The sequence below is a fragment of the Calypte anna genome, chromosome 13 (assembly GCF_003957555.1).
Source record: "Calypte anna isolate BGI_N300 chromosome 13, bCalAnn1_v1.p, whole genome shotgun sequence".
NCBI lineage: Eukaryota > Metazoa > Chordata > Aves > Apodiformes > Trochilidae > Calypte > Calypte anna.
Window position 1 is genome coordinate 2,715,218 of NC_044259.1, and position 18,577 is coordinate 2,733,794.

Here is an 18,577-nt window from a genome sequence, read left to right on the forward strand (position 1 = left end):
TCCAGCATGCTGAGATTGTTTGAAAGCAGTTCTTGCACACAGCTAGCAAGGGGAGTCTGTCATCACATTCCCTTCAAAAAGATCTACATCAGCTGATGGCATAAGGCCAACAAGTCCCTTTTCACAGACAAAATCCACTGATTACCATATTAGTGCTCACAAGCTAAACAAACCTGCACAATAAAACCAAAGCTTTCTACAGAGACAGGCTGAGAGCTGGGCTTGTTCAGTGTGAAGAGGCTTTAGGGACACCTTAGAGCAGCCTGGCAATAAAAAAAAGCAGCTTACAGACAGACAGACCAAGAGTTTTCTCCAGAGCCTATCATGCCAGGACAACAAGGGGCAATGCAAGAGGACAGGGTTAGATTGGGCAAAGGGCATTGAGACACTGGGACAGGTTGCCTAGAGAAGCTTTGTGTGTTTCACCTTTGGAAGTGTTCAGGGTCAGGTTGGACCTTTGAGCACCTGATCCAGAGGCAGATGGCCCTGCCCATGGCAAGGGTGCTGGCTGGATGGTCTGTGAAGGTGACTTCCAACACAAACCCTTCTGTGATTTGATGATACAGACCTGCCTTTAGTTGAGCTTTCAGAACTCCACTGGTCAGGGCTTGGCTTTTATGTACCCCCTCTCCCTGACCTCTGAATTCCCATACTTCTTACATTCAGAGGGTTTTTCTGCGGGGTGAGGAGCAGTCTTTTTAAATGATGTTTTTAACTGATGTGGCAGCCATTTATTTCTACTTGTTCTATATTTTGATTGCCAAAGGGATTTGAAAGATGCATCCATAACATCTCAGTCACACCAATCCTGCTTGCCAGCATGCAAAAAGCTGCCTGACTTACTCAGAAGATCCTCTGGAGGAGCACTACCATCTAAAGCAGCTCACCAGCATGTGGCAGTGGCATCCCGCAAAGAGGTGAAGGACAACTAAGTTCAAATGAATTTTAGGAACCCTCCACGGTTGTTTTTCATCCTTCCAGACATAAAGAATGTACAAGCTGCAGATTCGCCCCTTCCCTACTTAGAAAGTCCCCCAGGGGATTTAGCAGGAGCCTCGTCGGGTCATACCAACGAGGTCAAGGTCTCCCTCCAGCACCAACTAAGGTCAACATCTTCCTGCCAGGTGACAAGAGCTCGTGTTTGAAGAGTTAAAATGAGCAGCTTTACACTGAGCAGAAAAATCTGTCTGCTACAGAAAAATCTGAAATCAGTTTGCAGTACCATCTCTCCTGTCAAATGACATTATTAACATGTTTGCACGGGGCCTGGTAAATACAAATGCAGATCTGCCACTCAGCTCAAAGCCTCATGGACTCTGTCTCAGCAACACTACAGCCAAAAGGAAAACTACCTGCCAGATGCATTCCTGAAATGCATGGGAGCAGAACTGTGGTTAATGATAACAGGTTTCCAATTAAAACTCCTTTTTGTGCTGCTATTAACTGCACTTACCAATCTCTTCCTCCTCCTTCTCCCACTTCTCTTCCTTATTCTGCTTCACCTGTTTTCTACAGTTACTTCTGCTGTATCTTTTCTCAAATCTCTCATTTCTTCCCAGTATAAATTCATAGAATCATAGAATGCCAGGTTGGAAGGGTCCTCAAGGTTCATCTAGTCCACCCTTTCAGGGTAAGATATAGTTTAAAAGAGATGGCCCAGCACTGTGTCAAGCTGAGTCTTAAAGCTCTCCAGTGTGGGGAAATCCAGCCTACACTGCTTTCCTTGGGAAATCATTCCAGTTGTTCTCATGTTTATGCATGTTTATTACTGGTGTCACCTCTGTCCTGTATTTGCTCCTGTTCTTTACAACAGAGCTCACTCACACTCTCTTCATCCCTTCAATCCCCCCGATTACTTCACGTGCCCCCACAATCCCCTTTCACACACTGCTGATGTCTTCAGGTCCCAGCACACATCAGCCTGATGAAATAAAACATGGGCTTTGCTCAGGCTTGTGAAAAACAAGTTCAAGACCACCCTTCTAGGAAAGAGAAGTTATTTTACATTGCTGTTAGATGCAGAGCCTGGATCCAGCCACAGAGGAGCTACTTTTCAAGACCACCACCATCATTCTGATACTCTTCCCTTGAGCCTCAAACACCAGAAGAAACAAACATTAACCTGGCCATGCACCCACCCTGTAGATTTTGGGGTGAAATCTTAAAGCTTGTCTTGCTTCTGCAGAAGCTGCCATTAGTGAAAAATGCTGCAAGATGCCCTCAGGAACCAAAGCCATCAGAACTCCCCCACACTGCAGCTTCCCTGAGCCCAAGTGTGTCTATGAACATTCCCTTAATTATTCCCTTTTTTTGTGGCAGCAGCAAGCAAGAACAGAACACCTTCTCGTTGGCTTCCCCAAACTGTGTAGCATGATTGCCCATTTTGGTTTCACTGACACCTCAGGTCTAAGAAATGAAGTTTAACACCAAGACAGCTTGATCAGTTTTTCCCCTGCTGCAGCTGGGAAGGTCCCTGCTGGGCTCCAGGCGCTGAGCACTGCTACAGGCAGTGCAGTACTACAAGTGGCTGACTTCACTTCTATTCTGCAAATGTCAACAGCAGTCATCAGGGAAAATATCCTTCCTTCCACCCTCCTGCAATGCTCTGGCAGACATATGACAGCAAATTAAAATTGGATGGCCAAAGTTAGCACTGATGAGACTCAGGCGGGCAGCTGGGCACAAACACAACCACCCTGATTTTATTTGGCATAAAATAATAACCTAGAGCCTGTGTTCACTCACACACTGCCTCAGAAGCAGATGGAATGCCCCTGATTTGGGCAGCAGCATCCATCAGGTCTTCAATAGTACCAGCTCCAAGCCATCCACAAGCCCACTGAACCCTCAGCCTAAAGTGCACAGGTGCTGCTGTGCAAACCCTCAAAGGCCACTTTTTGGAAAGCTGAAGCTATAAATCCACATCCACAGTTATTTATTTAAATCTGTGGCTTAACTTTCCAACTAGAGGGATCAAAAAACTCCACAGTGTTTTAGCTGCTAGCTTGGGATGCACACATTATGGATAGCTTGGCCAAATTTTTTACCTAAGGAAATAATGTGGTTTATGGCAACACTTAGAAAAGGCAGAAACTTGTTCTGCTCATTAGGTAAGAAGCTGCAGGGCACCTGTAATAAACTGGAGTTTAAAATTAATCTGGATTTCATTCTTCCAGTTATCCTAAGCAAAACACCAACTCTGTGATTGTTCTTTCCTTACCAAGCCGGAGAAATAGGGCAATGTCTTTCCACTGCCTGGATTCCATTAAATGTGGTTATTTTATTTATGAAATTTTAAGCTGATGAAAGAATCTGGGGAGGTTCTGAGGACTTAGTTCTTCCCTGAGTGAATTTGTGAACAAGCCTTTCAAACACATGAACTTCATTCATTGCCTGAAGAAACACCACTGGCTCCACCTTGGTCACCATGTCACAGAGCTGAGCAGGTCCTGGCTGCTCTGTGATGCTGAGCCTGGATAAAACACAATTAACACCAACCCCTTGGGGCCAACCAGCACCAAAGACCTCCACAGAAGCTCCTGACAGAGCCTGGGAGTCTGTACGTGGAACTGGGATAGCTTTTAAGTACTGATTGTCCACAGAGGACAAGCAGGGAACCAGATTGTCTTCCAGATAAGTTCACTCACGTCTGCCTCCTCACCACAGAGCATCACAACACACATTAGCAGATCTGTCAAACACACCACCTACACTATCAAACATGAAATAACAATTCAGAAAAAACGTTCAGCACCACAGTGACAACTCCAAAGCTTAATGACAGTCACCTCTTCACGCAGGAACTTTCCCACTGTTGTTCAGTAACACCAGAAATAGCTGGGTCAGAATGGACAAGTTCACCCCACCTGCTCATTTCAAAGGGAATGGCCACTAAAAACAGATTAGGATTTGCCCTATTCCAGATACTCAGGGGTTTTTTTCAGTGTCCACGGATAAAAGTAAAAACTAAAACCAAGACAAAGATGATTAGAAAAGAAGCTACAGAAAAGTAGGGTCATCAAGGACAGCAATGCTCAAGCAAACCTGGGCCACCAACAAGAGCAGCTCTGTAAAGGGTTTATGAACCAGCTGCACCTACATGTTCTGGTTTCCCAGTGACTGCTGGTTCTCAAGTGCAATATGAGGAACAAAAATAGAGCACAAGGGAACTGAAAGAGAAACCCCACTCTAAATATTCCCATTTGTTTCTATTTTCCTCCCTCTGCTAGCTCCCCATCAGGATTGTTTCCCTAAGGCAGAAAAAGTGGTTATATACTCTCTCTGAGACTGAGTGCTTGTTTCCTTCTGAAGGGATCTCTTGCCCTTTCCCAGTTATAATTTCTGGATATGGTGCCCATTTGGTCAGTGTTTATACAGCACTCCCTTTTGCCATGACCAAAATGGTCTTCAGGCTCTAGTCAGGCTGGTCAGCAATGCTGTCAGCTTCATCATCTGTCTGCTGCTTTGTGTCATATGTACACACCCACCAAGTGATGTTTAGACAGTGTAAGTAATTCCATAACTCAGCCTGTTTGCACCAAAATGTACTGTTTACTTGACTTAAATACATAATATTAGATATTGAAAGATTCATCTCTTAATGAACGTTAGAGACATGTTTGTTCAGCACACACCACTCTTCATTATGACATACAAGTCATTAAAGGTGGAGTACCAGTGATGCTCACAGCCAAGGTTTTCCATTAAGAACCCCTATTTTCAATGACTTGCAACCACAATCAACTACAAACTTTACATCTGAAGCTTTCAGTGGCAGGAATCTGTCCCACTCTCTCCTCCTCCCCTGCCAGTATGAGAACATGGTTTGGGTGTTTCTCCTGCACAACTTGCTGGTGCAAGAACTGTTCATATTCAAGTATTAAAACCAGGAGAGGAGAAGCCACAGGGCTCCCTCCCCAGTCTGCAAAGCAACTCTCACTTGGGGCCACACAGACCACTGTAAAAACCTGCCCAGGGTGCCAGGGAAGTGTTAGCTTTTCCCCTGCCTGATCCTGATATTATTCCCTCTACCAGAGAGGAAAGTTCCAGTGCTCCTTTGCCAGAATGCTGAATGACAGGCCTGAAAGTCCATCCAGCCTGGGTCCCAGCTCACACAAAGGATCATTATAGCTCCAGCTTTACAGTTCTCAGGGCACTTGAGAAACTCTCAAGTAAAATCAGAGATACTGAAAAGACTTTGTACAAAGCTATGACATTATTTTAACATGTTTAGTGCATTTCTAAAAAAAACCCAAAACTAACATGCTAACATAACTAACTAAAAAGCACAGTCACATATCCTGCTTCACAAAACCAAGCATTTTCATTAGACTGCTCCATGAGAAAAGTTGGGCTAAGCCCAGTCATGCCCTTATCTATTTAAAGGTGCTTTTTAATTCTGAACTTGCACTGCTGTTCAAGCTTTAAGCACACTCAGTAGGGGATTACTACATTTTAAGTACTGTTCAAAGCCAATGGAAGAGAGGCTTCCAACAAGCTGATCCCATGCAATCTAGCTTGATTGGAGATGAGCCCCCTCTGCAAGCACCCCCAAGTCCCCTTCCAATCCCCCAGGGCTCTGCTTCTGTAGATGATCCCCTATGCAGCTCATAACAGGCACTGCTGATGCCCCTAAAAATTCCAGTTTTAGCCATCCTAGATGAATTACCCAGTTTCTAACAAGACAAGGAAACAATATTTTTTAAAAAAGGAAAACCATACAGTTTGTGCTACCACACTTCATGCCTATGGGTTTCACATTTTTCAATCTGATTTTGGGTTTCCCATTCAACAGATATGAAGCTTGTTCAGAAACAAATGGAGTTGGAACAGAGGAGTTGAAGCTTTTCCTACATTTCCTTTTATTGTAGTGGTCAGTCCTCTCAGTAGGTCACTCTCAATATAGCTAAAACCTATTATTAATATAGCTAAGCCTAACTCTGCCCTCTCTCTCCCCCCACCAAAGAAACACATACTTCAAAGCAAAACAGATCCTGCAGCTTATATTGGGAGATTTATATCTGAACACATTCCAGGAGCAGCAGTGTATAGCTTACATACCATTTTACTACTGTACTCAGAGAGGTGGATATGTACCAGGAGGTGTTTGGGCAGGAGACTTGGGGTGAAGCATGCTGCCAGCATCTCTGGTGGGCAGCAGAACCCCTGCAAACTCAGCCTGGCAGCTCTGGAGCACACAGAGAGACCAGGATTAGCAGCACTGGAAGCAGTCCAAACCCAGTCTTATGTAGGCCACAACAAGGGTAACTTTTACTCAGCTGAACATTTGTAAGCCATAAACCTATTTACTTGAAGGAGTTGAAGGAAGAGAACAAAAAGTGCCACACTGTTTGCTTCCTCCAACCTCTCCACAGACTGGTCAAACCCGTCCACCCTGCTCTGCTGAGGGGTCATGGGGTTTGTTCTGTACTTCAGATCATGTTTACATTGAGTTTTCACTTTTTTTTTTTTTTATATATATATATCTGTCAATAGCTACAGCATATTACATTACCTCAAGCCAAGATAGTAACACAGCTTGCAAACAGCAGTTTCTACATTGCCAGACACTTAACGAAATGGCAGATTTATACAATTGTTCATGCTTGGTTCTTTAAAAAAAGCAAGCAGCAATATACCTCTAAATGTTTATTAAATATAGCATGACCCAAAATAATAAAATAGTGGCCTGTGGTCTATTTTTAAGAACATCATTAATTCTTTTTGAAGGCTCAATGGATATAAATGGAATCTAACAAGAAAAACAGAAAGCAAATGCCTCCTCCCTATCAAACAGGAATTAATAACATTTGAGATTCAAACCATGTGGAGCAAACAGTGCAAACAATACTGCCATTCAGGGAGTTGGACTTGCCACGAGTATTTTTCCTCACTATATCCCTGGTTTAGATGTTTCATCTTCTAATTTTCCTTTAATGTAATTATTTTAGGATGTAGCAATGATTACCTGCAGCTTGTTTAAGCACAGGAAACTCACAATGACTACTGCATGCTTACAGCAGATGGACTTCAAGTGGATTTTTTGCAGTCTATGTTGTACCATATTTGAAAGCTGCAAGTTGCAAAAAACACAAATCATTTTTCCAGTCATAGGAATGCAAGATCCCTTTCTAAAGCTACCTGAGTTTTTAAGAATTCTCTGTAAAAACAAACAAACAAAAAACTAATAATGTTGGTGTGAACACTTTGGTCAACCAATCCCAAAGATATTTCTATTTTAGTAAAGCTTTTTCTATGGATGGATCTCCTGTAATCAGAAAGGAGAACTTTGCAGTAGGAAATGAAGTGATATGGAGATATTCCTATACACTGAGAGGTAAATTTAAGTTTTACCTTTCACTAAGAACCCATAGAGGAATCACTGCACAATCCAAGTACACACTTTTTGAAAATCAAACCTATCCACAGTTTCAAGAATAAAAATATACCAGAACAGTTCTGTGCCTTGCTCTGGAGGAAACCCTTTAAATGCTAAATGAGGGGAAAAAACCCTGCAATGTGGCCTTGTGGTTGTTTAACAGCTCAGCCTTGGCTTCTGCACAGGGCAAATCCTGCTACAACAAAGCATTAAAGAAATCAATGCAGCACACGTCACAGACGTGGATGTAAAGATAACTGGATCAAAAGAATTCAAGCATAACATTAATACAGTGATATTTCTGGATGCTGGAGTTAAATTAGCTAGCACTAAAACAATCACACTGTTGTTTCCTAATCAGTAAGAACAAACTTTTTACAGTCCACCTTTGTGAACTCAAGAGGATGGATATTGTTTTAGAAACTCATTTCTTGTCAGATAGCCTGATTTTTTTTTATATTTTTTTTTAAAGCTGGCTGAAGCACTCTGTTAGCTCAGCAAATACTTTGGAAAAAACAAAAATAAAAATTCAGGACAGCATTTGTAGCATTCCTGAGTTCAGCACTTTGGGTCTTGCATCTCTGTATTAAAGCTTTGTAAGAACCCATCTCAACCCACACAATGGGTTTCCTTATATTTTACTTCAGTGTTTTAATGTAGGGGTCATGAATTAAACCCTTCTTTCCAGGCTAAAAGGAAGCTAGGGCAGAGGATGCTCAGACCAAGATTTCTCATTTTTATAAGCAGTGTCCCACAGACAGTTTGTATTTTATGTTGACATACACAGAACCAGACCAGAATCTGACCCTGGGTATCTCCACCTGAGTGTTGGGGACCCTGAGTGTTGGGGACCTTGTCACCCCCTGCTCTGCTGACACCACATCTGGAAGGACTCTCCCAGGATGTCTTGGTTCCAGTGATTTGGCCATTCTCCTCTGCCCACCCCTAGCCAGAGAAGGCAGCTCTGTATTCTGAAAGAAGTGCTCTGGCACCCAGGATTTCCCCTGGGACTCTAACTCTTGATTCCAATATTTCCTTCAGGAAATGCAGGAAGAGACTCAAAATACAACACTTTATCAAAGTGACATTTTAACTGCTGGGAGGACTCCAGAAAAAAGACACTCATGCTCCATAGTATTTTTTGCAGTCATTTGGCACAGCAAGATACAAAACCAGGAGCAGTTGGAGCACCCCAAAATGTTTTATATTTGTCTAGTACATATCCAGGGAGAACTCTATCACTGAAGCAACACATGGGTTACTTTTTCTCTTTCTGGAACAAAATGAATATTCCTTACTATGGTCCATGCTCCTCACAGCAGCCTGACCTCCAAAGTGCTGCACTGGGAGTGCAGGACCTCTTGAAAGCTCTGGCATTCCCATTGCCTCTGGATCACAGCAATACCAGACCCTCTCTTCTAGCAGCAATGCCAGGCTGCATGAAGAGTTGGTTTCTTTCTTACCCTTATCTTCTCAGTTTAGATTCTGACTCCTTTAGGGTTATTCAGGCATCTCTTTCCCATGTTTTGTCTAGATAATAGGCAGGGGGAAAGTAAGGGATAAGGACAAATGGAATTGATTTGGTTGAATGTCATGCTCCTTCCTAGTCCCAACAGAAAAATGCTCCTGAAGAGTTAAGATGCCACCAGGATACAAACCCAAGCATCAAGCAAGGCTGCATCTCATCCTCTATCACAATGCACATGGAGTAGGTGGGGGGAATATAACCAGTGGATTTGTTTCAAGTAGGGCTGAGTATAATACCTACTTTTTAAATTAGCTATTATTTATATTGTAAGACTCTTTTCTCTGATGTTTATGTATCTGACAAACACTGATTTATCAATTTATCCATGCATCCATCCTACACCAGTTCTCTGTCTAAAGCTGACTTTTTAAAGAAATGCAGCTGTATCCTAGAACTGGCCAGATATACATGTTACAAGCAAGCCAAGGAAATCTTTTTTTCTCTGAAGTTTCAGTATTGCATGGAGAAATTATGTACAGCAGGAGAGCTATAACTGGACCAAGATATCCAGGAGATTACAAAGCCAGGGCAGCAGGAATGAGATCGAGCACAAAGTGGAGGAAGGAGCAGGGGAGTGCATTTGAGCAATCAGATGTCAAGTTGGAAAAGGGGCTTGTGCCCAAGAGAAGCAGCTTCCTTTCTGACCTGGCACCAAATCCAGGAGTCCAGACTCCCAGTGTCCCATTACTGACAGTTAACCATAAAGCCCACTTAACAAGCAATGCTCCTCTCACACTCATGATCAGCCAGGAAGAGGATGACAACACATTGCTGCTCCTCACTGCACTGCTCAAGCCAAAAGCCCCTGTACAGACTGCATTACCCCTGGGTGCATCTTTTTGCATGTTGCTTTCTGTGGCAGCTCTCCAAAAAGATCTTGCAAACTTTTATGGGTCCACTCACGTAACACTGAAGAGAACATTGCTCAGGTAGCTCAAAATCAAGACACACCTGAAAAAAAAACAGCTGGGTGATGGAAAACCTTATTGATTATGCATGTGTCACCCCATGTAACACCATCTCCCAACGTCCCTGTCTGGTCCACATACAGCATAAACAGTCATCAAGCAGCAAACACCTGGACACCAATTTTTTTTCCTTGCAGTTCAGTGCGTGAATGCACTTATTAGATACATCAGATGTCCTGTGGAAAATAAAGTCTTCCCTTTTCCAGCAGCTAGCTAGCAGAGCTTCAAGTTTATAAACTACACACTGCCCAGAGGCTGAGAACTGAACCCTAGAGAGAAGCATGTTACTAAGTATTGCAGCACCTGTCAGCTTCTAAGCAGCTGGGCTTCAGAGCTGAACCCTGCACAAAGCCTTACCCAGGGAGGTGGGCAATGGAGAAGCCACTCAGATTTCACAGACCAGGCTATAGATAGGAACTGAACCATAAAGATTAAGCCTGATGTGGCCTTCAGCTCTTGAGGAGTTTTTTTAAATGTGAGCGGGAAGCAGAGTGCAGCCACCATCTTCTGCAGAGAGCTGTGCTGGCAGAATCAGACACACACAGACAGCAAAAATACAGCTACAACAGCACCCACAAGCAATGTGCAGCAGTGACTGATGTCTTCAGGGGGTCAAGAAAGAGCTGACAAGGATTTATGATGAGCCATTTTCAGGAATCCATTTAAATCCCAAGAAGGATTAAGATTATTTAATCCTCTCCAGCTTCACTTGTGTATTGTTCAACAACCAAAAATCTGAGGTCTCAAAACAAAAACCCCACACTTCAAAATCATATTGTTAGAGCTATCCCTATGGAATACTACACTCACACAAAGCCATTTTATAGGGATGGTTGCAATAATACACTGCTCTTGCAGAAAACCTTGACCATAAAGTTGTGCTACAGTATTTGCTTGAGTTTTATTTTATCATATTTTTATTTTTGTAAGTGCTCTCCCATCTGTTGTAGAACTGATGATAAAGCAGCATCAAACCAAAACTGACCATCTGCTTTGGCATGCAGTGTTCTCCTCTCTGTGCCTAGCAGAAATGGCAGACATTTTTCTCCTGTAAATAAGAATCATGTCCAGCTTATGGGTTAAAAGAATGTAAAAGGAAAGGTCTGAAATATTCAGACAGAATTCTGAAGCTTGAACTTCCAACATAGTTCTCAAAGAAATATGATGATATCAGTTCACAAATAGCTCCAGCAGAAGCCCAGCACACTGGTGGTTGGCTCAGGCTACGTAACAAACCTTTCAAAAGAACATGAAGTAAGAGCATCAAAATGTATCTGGCAAGATGCCAGCACTCAGATGATATCCCAGCCTCATGGATATGTACAGTACACAGCAATCAATCATCTCCTACTATGTGGCACTGACATTTCTTGTGTCAAACAAAAAATAGCAAAAGTAAATCGAGCCCCACATGTGGAGGCCAGTGAGCATGTTTGTTGTACACACTACAGTATTTAATAAAATAAAATTAAAAGAGACCAGGAGTGACTGATGATGAACTTTCATTCACCAGCAGCCTCTTGGAAAGGAAGGAAGATCAAGATAGGGGTCAGAAAACCACAGAACTGCTTTCCAAGTAGTACAGAAACAAGTGCTGAACTACACAGACTTCCTCCCAGGATGCAGCACATCACCACAGTTCCTCAAACATAAGGCACTAAATTCCACAGAACTGGAGTATCTTATTCTACAGAAGTGTATGTATGAGCTCTCTGCACACACCCCAAACCACCAAAGCTGGAGGAAAAAAAAACAAAAACACAGAAGTAACACCCTGAATTCAACTTCAATTGGTTAAAAAAGATTAAAAAAAAAATTGAGCACAAGAATTGAAGCACAAGACTTATTTCAAATAATTTAGCTATTCAAGCAAGCTGCCAGAAGATCACTGATAACCAGAGGTTCCTCCACCTTCTCTGGACAACTGAAACCCACTAAAGGCCTAATATTTGCATGCTGGAATAAGCACTAGAAACTGAGACATGATAAATATGATGGATTGAAAGGAATTTCAGCTGCTCCAGCCAATAAGTCAGCTTCAAGGGAAGGGGGGGGGTGCAACTTAAATGCCTCTACACAAACCTATAGCACAAAGAATAAATGGATGGATGCAGGAAGGGGAGCTGAGGAGGTGTCAGCCTCTGTCTCGGGATGGATGACCCAGAGTCAGGGTTAAAGGGAGGGCAGGGACAGGTGACAGCACAGTCAGAATCTGCTACAGCCACCCAGACAACCAAGCAGATGAGGCACTTTAGAGACAGACAGGAGTAGCCTCATGTTCACAAGCCCCTGGTCCTCGTGGGGTCCTCTACAAAGGGTTGGAGTGTGCTCCAGGACCAGCCTTATGTCCTTTGGGTACATTCTCCATGTTAGATGGTGACACAGAGCATTACTGCCAGTTGGAAAGACCCCATGGCCAGAACAGGCAGAGCTTCACAAAAATAACAAAGTAAGGCAGGAGAAAAAAAAATTAACTAAAAAAATTAGTAGAAATCAGAGGAGGAGCACTCTCTTAATCTGTATTTCCACAAAGATGAGTACAACGAAATCCATGGAGAGTTTAAAGGATTACCATAATAAAAATATTTTTCTGATGGTGCTTCTGTCAACCCTGAGGAGTGGGAGCTGCCTGCTGTGCCTAAGCTACCCTGTCTGGTCATGGAAAGGTAAGCAAAAGAAGACTTCTCAGAAGACTGTTGCTCCCACAGCTGCTACTCATGAAGAAAAACATAAAAGGTTTAGGACAAAAAAAAGGTAAAGATCTCTTATTCCTCAGTGGAGTAAGTATCCTCAGTATCCTCTCATTTCTCAGTGAGGCAGAAGTAGAAAGCAGGACAATGAATTTTAGCCAGCACCAAAACTCCATCTGCTACCCACATCTCATTCACAGGTAGGATTACTTCTTTATAAAAACCCCCACACTGACATTTTTAAGGTATCTTGAGGGAATTCTCCATGTAGGGGAAATATTCTGTACTTTTGGATTTTAAAACAGCTTAACAAAAAAAAAAAAAAATTATTGACTCCAGAATTATCCTCATATTCTCTTCACTCCTCATATTCTGTGACAAAACCAAACAGAAAAACTCTTGAGTCATCTCATGACTACTCCAAACAGGAGTGTTTACCTCACTGCCCAGGTCAAATCTTCCAAAGGTTGTAAATATATCTCCTTTTAATTTTCCAGTCATCAGGATCCCCACACAAACTCAACATTTAATTCACCTACATGGAAAAGTTTATTTACTGGGAGCCAAGAAGGAGACTGTCAAAAATAGTATTAGCCTGAGTTAGCCTGGGTACAACTTCATCTGAAAACTCACAGCAAAGGAAAAACTATGCACCAGCCCTGGCTTTCCAGTCCTGCCCCCTCCCCACACCTTGATCTGGAGACTCCATGGTCTGAGGGATCAGAGCACTTGTAGTCTGAGCTAGCTCACCACTCAGCCCTGTGATCATCCCCTTTGATAGGAAGGGGGAAAAACCTCAAGGTAGGGAAGCAGTTGATACAATCACTCCTTTTGGCAGCAGTCAGTGCAGATTCAGTGTTTTGCAAAACCACATCCCAAGCTGAGCAGATTCCTCACTGTACCCAGCTCACAAGAGACACGAGAAAAATCGTGATTCTTCCCAACTGAGAAACAGAGAAATCTACTGTGGTATTTGTCAGGCAAACACATTTCAGATTTGAAACCACTTTGTGTGGCCCTGCGTCAGAGGCTGCTGAAGTCAAACAGAAGTGTGTTGTGGAAGTTCATCTGAAAAAGTTGCTTTTGGCTTAAGGCCCTGCTTTTGACAGCCAACTAACACATGGGAGCACATCTTTATGAGTGCACTTGGGTTACTCATATGAGCTTTATGCTTCCTTCCAAGGAGTTAAAAAAACTCCAGGCAAGCCCTGTTAGATCCATTCCCTGGCATGATAATGCAAAGGGCATTTCTGCAGAACACTTGTGCAGGTGAAGCCCTGAGCACGTGAATTATAATCTGTTTTTTTTTTTTCAAGGAGTCTGATAGGAACTCCATTGGAAATAAGTGCAGCCTGAGAGATCTGTGAGACCCTTCTCACAACTACTGTTTATCATCAGAATGTTGCTCTGATAGTCAGGATCACAATCTCCCCAGGTGCCAGAGGAGACCATCACAGCTGGGAGCAGAGCCAGGAAGCAAAATACACAAAGCAAGTGACATTTGTGACAGTCCTTCAAGGCAGCCAAGATAAACCCCAACAGATACAGAACCACAGAATCATCCCTGAGATCATCACATCCAACCCCTGATCCACTCCCACTGTGGCTCCCAGACCACGGCACCGAGTGCCACAGGACACCCCACTAAGTCTGCTGCATTCCCAGGCAGATTGCTGGAATTAAAAATATTAAGACAATGAGAAAAACGAAACAGATTAAGGCACTGCGAGAAAACCTGTACGTTCTTTGTAAAAGAAACAGCCTGGGGGCCAGGGGTTTGGCTGTGCACAGGGCCACAGCCAGCGGGCTGGGGGCTGTGTTATACACAGGGGGTGTTGTACATGGGGGGGGGTGTAGTACACGGGGGTGTGGTACACGGGGGGGGGTGTTGTACACGGGGGGGGGTGTTGTACACGGGGGGGGTGTTGTACACGGGGGGGGGTGTGGTACACAGTACACCGGACCGGTACTCACATCCTCCCCACACCCTCGTACATGCGGGTCTCGTCCACCAGCGTCATGACCTCGGTGTCGGTGAGGTGGGCGTGCTTCTTCGTCTTGCTCAGCTGCTCGATCTGGATATCCGCCAGCTTCACCTTCTGCTGCGTGTCTATCACCTTGGCCTGCAGCTCCGTGAAGGCCTGGGAAGGAGGGAGGGAAGGATCAGAGGCGGCGGTGAGGGGCGGCCCTCCCTCCCCAGGCCGCGTCCCCCCGGCCTCACGCTGCTTAGGACGAAGGAGCCCGGGCTGCAGATAGCGGGGACACCCGGGGGTGAGGAGGAGGAGGATGATGAGGAGGAGGAGGAGGTGCATGAAGGGTGAGGAGGAGGTGAGCAAAGGGACTCTCACCTTCTTCAGCTCCAGGTCCACGGGCGCCGCCATCTTGTCCCCGCACAGCGCCTGCGCGGGGAGCGAGAGAGAGAGGGAGGGGGCGGCACCGGCACCAATGCGCATGCGGGGTATGAGGGTGCCGGGTCCTGACGGGACCGAACCGAACCGAACCGAACCGAACCGAACCGAACCGAACCGAACCGAACCGAACCGAACCGAACCGAACCGGGGTGTGTGGGCCGGCCCGGAGCGAGGGATGGGTCGGGACTGAGGGCTCCCAGGCGGTACCGCCCCGTGCCGTGCCGGGGGTGTCCTAGCCCGGTTCTGCCCCTGCCCGCGAATGAATCACTTCCCAGCCCCGGAGCTTTCCTCGGCTCTTGGCCAGATGGGCTCGGGCTCGTGGTGAGGTCATGGTGAAGTCATCAGACGCTTTTTAGGCTAAAATAGTCCAAAGTGAAGTGTCCGAGGCCGCGCTGTGCATCCCGGAGCTGCGGGGGCTGCTTCCCGCGGGGTCCCGGTCACAGAGCAGAGCGCGGGTCGGGACCTCCATGGGTTCCCAGCTCTTGTCACCTCCTCCCAAAGCACGCCCGACCTCCCCACTGCCTTCTCCAGAGGTTTCCAGCCCCCTGGCTGCCCCCCAGCACGGCTGCTCACAGGGGGTGAGGGTCTCCTCTGTACTCCCAACTCCTGGGGGGTTTGTGTCACCCTCTGTGCCATGGCAGCCGTGTCCCTCTGTGACAAAGCTTGTCCCAGGTTTGTGCCTTCGTGGCCGGGTGAGGAGCTGGGCAAAGCAACAGCCCCAGTGAGGAGGAAAATGAACTGCCTGGAGCTGCTGGCAGAGCTGCCACTGCCTTCTGCAGCTGGGAGGCACCGGGGGGGGGAGGGATTTCGGGCATTTTTGGGGTATCTCTTTGACTGGTTTGTTCCTTCTCCAGTGCTGGGTTTCCCCTCCCTCCAGACCTTGTCATGCTTTGATGCACAAACACACGGAAGCGTGGCTACCAAGGTGCAGGGAGAGCGAGTTATTAAATTAGTTAAGAAATAAAATACATTGCAATTTTTTTTTTTTTTTTTTTTTTTTTTTTTTTTTTTTTTTTTTTTTTTTTGCATTCATAGGTGGGATTTCAGAGGTCTCCTCTCACTTTGGCCCATCTCGCTCCAGAGAAGAGGCTGAAGGAGCCACAGGGTGTTCCTGTCTGTCTGCAGCATAACCGAGTGAGCTGGGGCAGGGGCTGGGACATGCAGCAGGAGATGGGGTCTGGTGGCTGGACACACGTTTGGTGACCTGTAGACAAGCCAGGCAACAAAGGGAAATGAAGGGAGATGCCAGAGTAGCACGGAGTCACTGTCAAAAGCAGCAAGTAGGCTTGGCACTGTGGCAGTCAGGAATGCTCTGGCTGGTGATATGTTTGTTCTCCAGAGGGCCTGGCTGCTGAGCTGGGGCTGCTGGATGCCTTCACCAGGACACCTGCATGTTCTCAGCTTGGCTCAGTGGCCCATTCCTGCCAGGGGGGGTGGTGGGTGGTGGAGATGGCTTTCCAGGCACCTCATTCCTGCAGGCACAGGTAGGTGAGCAGCCCAACCCCCTTCTCCACAGTGCATGGCTAAAACCTTGCCCTGAGTTTCCCAACGAGGCTCTGAGGCACCTCCTGGTCTGGCCCAGGGAGCTGCACTGGGGCTTCACCCCTGCTTTAGCAGGGAAAAGAGCCTCTGTAGGACTATCAGCCTTCCCCAGCCCCGTGGGGCAGAGGGAGCCAGCCCACAGATCCAGCCAGCTTCCCACTCCCTATGTCTCCAGAAGGTTTCCCATCTCTTGGCTTCTTCAGTTATCACCTGCAGCACAGCAAAGTGGACCAGAACACATCCTTGCAGGGAAGGAAGAGAGCAGGGAGGAGCTGGGTTCTAGGCAGCTGCCTGCAGGAAAGCAGAGCTGTCCCCAGTGCCTGCCAGGGTGGCAGGTAGGCTCAGGAATGGGGAGCTGGCTGCCATGAGAGACAGAGAGGTGGCAGAGCTGGAGTGGGGAGCATCTGGGGAAGGGGAGCAGCAGGCAGGGACACAGCCAGAGCACCCAGAGCAGAAGGTCCCTGTTCACAGCAGCAGCTGGAGACATCATTTGCTTAATAGACACTGAAAACAGCCAAAGTTTGGAGTCTCTGATTAAACTGGCACTTCCACAACTTTAAGTTTGCACAAAGCAGGGTCCATAACTTGGTCCCCTGGCTCTAGGACTCAGGCCACCCCAGCTGCTGCAGCCTTTGCTCTCCAGGTGATAAGATGCAGGGTGCCCCTTGTCACCCCCTACTTCCCAGCTGCTGGAGCCATGTACTTTACCCCTTCTCTCTGGGGAAGCAGTGTTGCTGCATGTCACCCTCCCACACCCCAGGCTTTGCCATCACAAAACTTCCTGGCTGTTTAGGGGATGAACCTACACACTCACTTCCTAAACAACCCCTCCTCCAGTGAGGATAAAGTCTATTTCATACTTTACCAGAGCTAAATGTTGGCTTAATTAGGCAAAAAAACTCCACAGACTGCTCCCTGCCTGGCTGCCACACACACTATAGGAGAGTATAAAGCAGCAGCTTATAAAGCAGCATAAAGCAGAGTTCCTGCAGGGGGAAGATCTTTCTGCTTCAAGGCTCTACTAGAGCCAGCATCTCACCCTGATCTCAGCTCCCCCAGGGGAAAATCAGGGCAGGAATAAGTGGTCTAGGGGTTATTTTTACTGCAAAGTCAGGAATCCATCCGGAACCACCATCTGAAATACTGCCTGCTGGAATAACCCCATCCCCAGGAGCCTGCAGCCATCCCAGGAACTTCTGGCATCTCCTGCAACAGAAGTACAAGTCCACCTCTTGAGCTTTTAGCCAAATGCTGGTTTACAACCAGGAATCAGCTCACTTTGGGTTGATCAGTGACCAGAGCAGCTTCACCCAGAAGGAGCTTTCCTTGACTGAACGAGCACCCAAACATCACATCCCTCCCAGGGCATTGGCTGGCAAGGATGCAAATCTTCAAAGCAGCATGGATGGGGCTGGCCTGGTCCCAGACTCTTGCCAGAGAGATTGGGCCACACTGGTTCTGCTGCACCCCAAGGATGGCCTGAGCTGCTCCAGCAACCCCCAGTGCACACCAGGACCTCTGTCCCTGCAAGTCCATGTTGCGTCCTGCAGTCATCCTTGGTCTGCCCCCTCCATCATCAAGTGAGCAACCCCAGCATTTGTTACAAAGTGTTATTTATTAGAATATTACATTGCATTTAAAAAATAAGGGAGGTCTGACCCAGTCGCCCTGACCTACACAAAGGAAGCGGGGCCAGACCAGCAATAAATATAAATACTATGTACAGTTTTACGTAAAATAAATATATAATTTAAAATGAAAAATATCTTGTTAAATAGCTGTTACCCTCCCACCCCTCCTCTGCCTAAGCAAGCCCCCAGCCCGCTCTCCCCACCTTTCACAGTTTGTTTCTGGCACCACAGCAGAGGGAGAGACACTGGCAAGGAGCCCCTCGGCTCAGCCAATGCCCCAGCCCCTCCCGGGGGGTTTCTCCCCCCCAGCCTCTCTCCGGGGGATACTTCCCCCCCCACAGCCTCTCTCCAAGGGGATACCTCCCCCACCAGACCCTCCCGGGGGGTTCCTCCCCCCCAGACCCTCTCCAGGGGTTTCCTTCCCCCAGC

General features: G+C 46.3%; 1 protein-coding gene across 1 annotated transcript in view; it reads right to left on the reverse strand.

The window, feature by feature from the left end:
• The window catches only part of PFDN1 (prefoldin subunit 1), a 31,534-nt gene extending 16,354 nt beyond the window's left edge, over positions 1-15,180 (reverse strand). The window contains exons 1-2 of the mRNA XM_030459265.1: positions 14,913-15,180; positions 14,539-14,705 (exon numbers count right to left, since the gene is read on the reverse strand). Coding sequence (XP_030315125.1) covers positions 14,539-14,705; positions 14,913-15,017 — 272 coding nt within the window. The 5' untranslated portion in view covers positions 15,018-15,180. The remainder of the gene's footprint in view (positions 1-14,538; positions 14,706-14,912) is intronic.
• Positions 15,181-18,577: the final 3,397 nt, after the last annotated feature.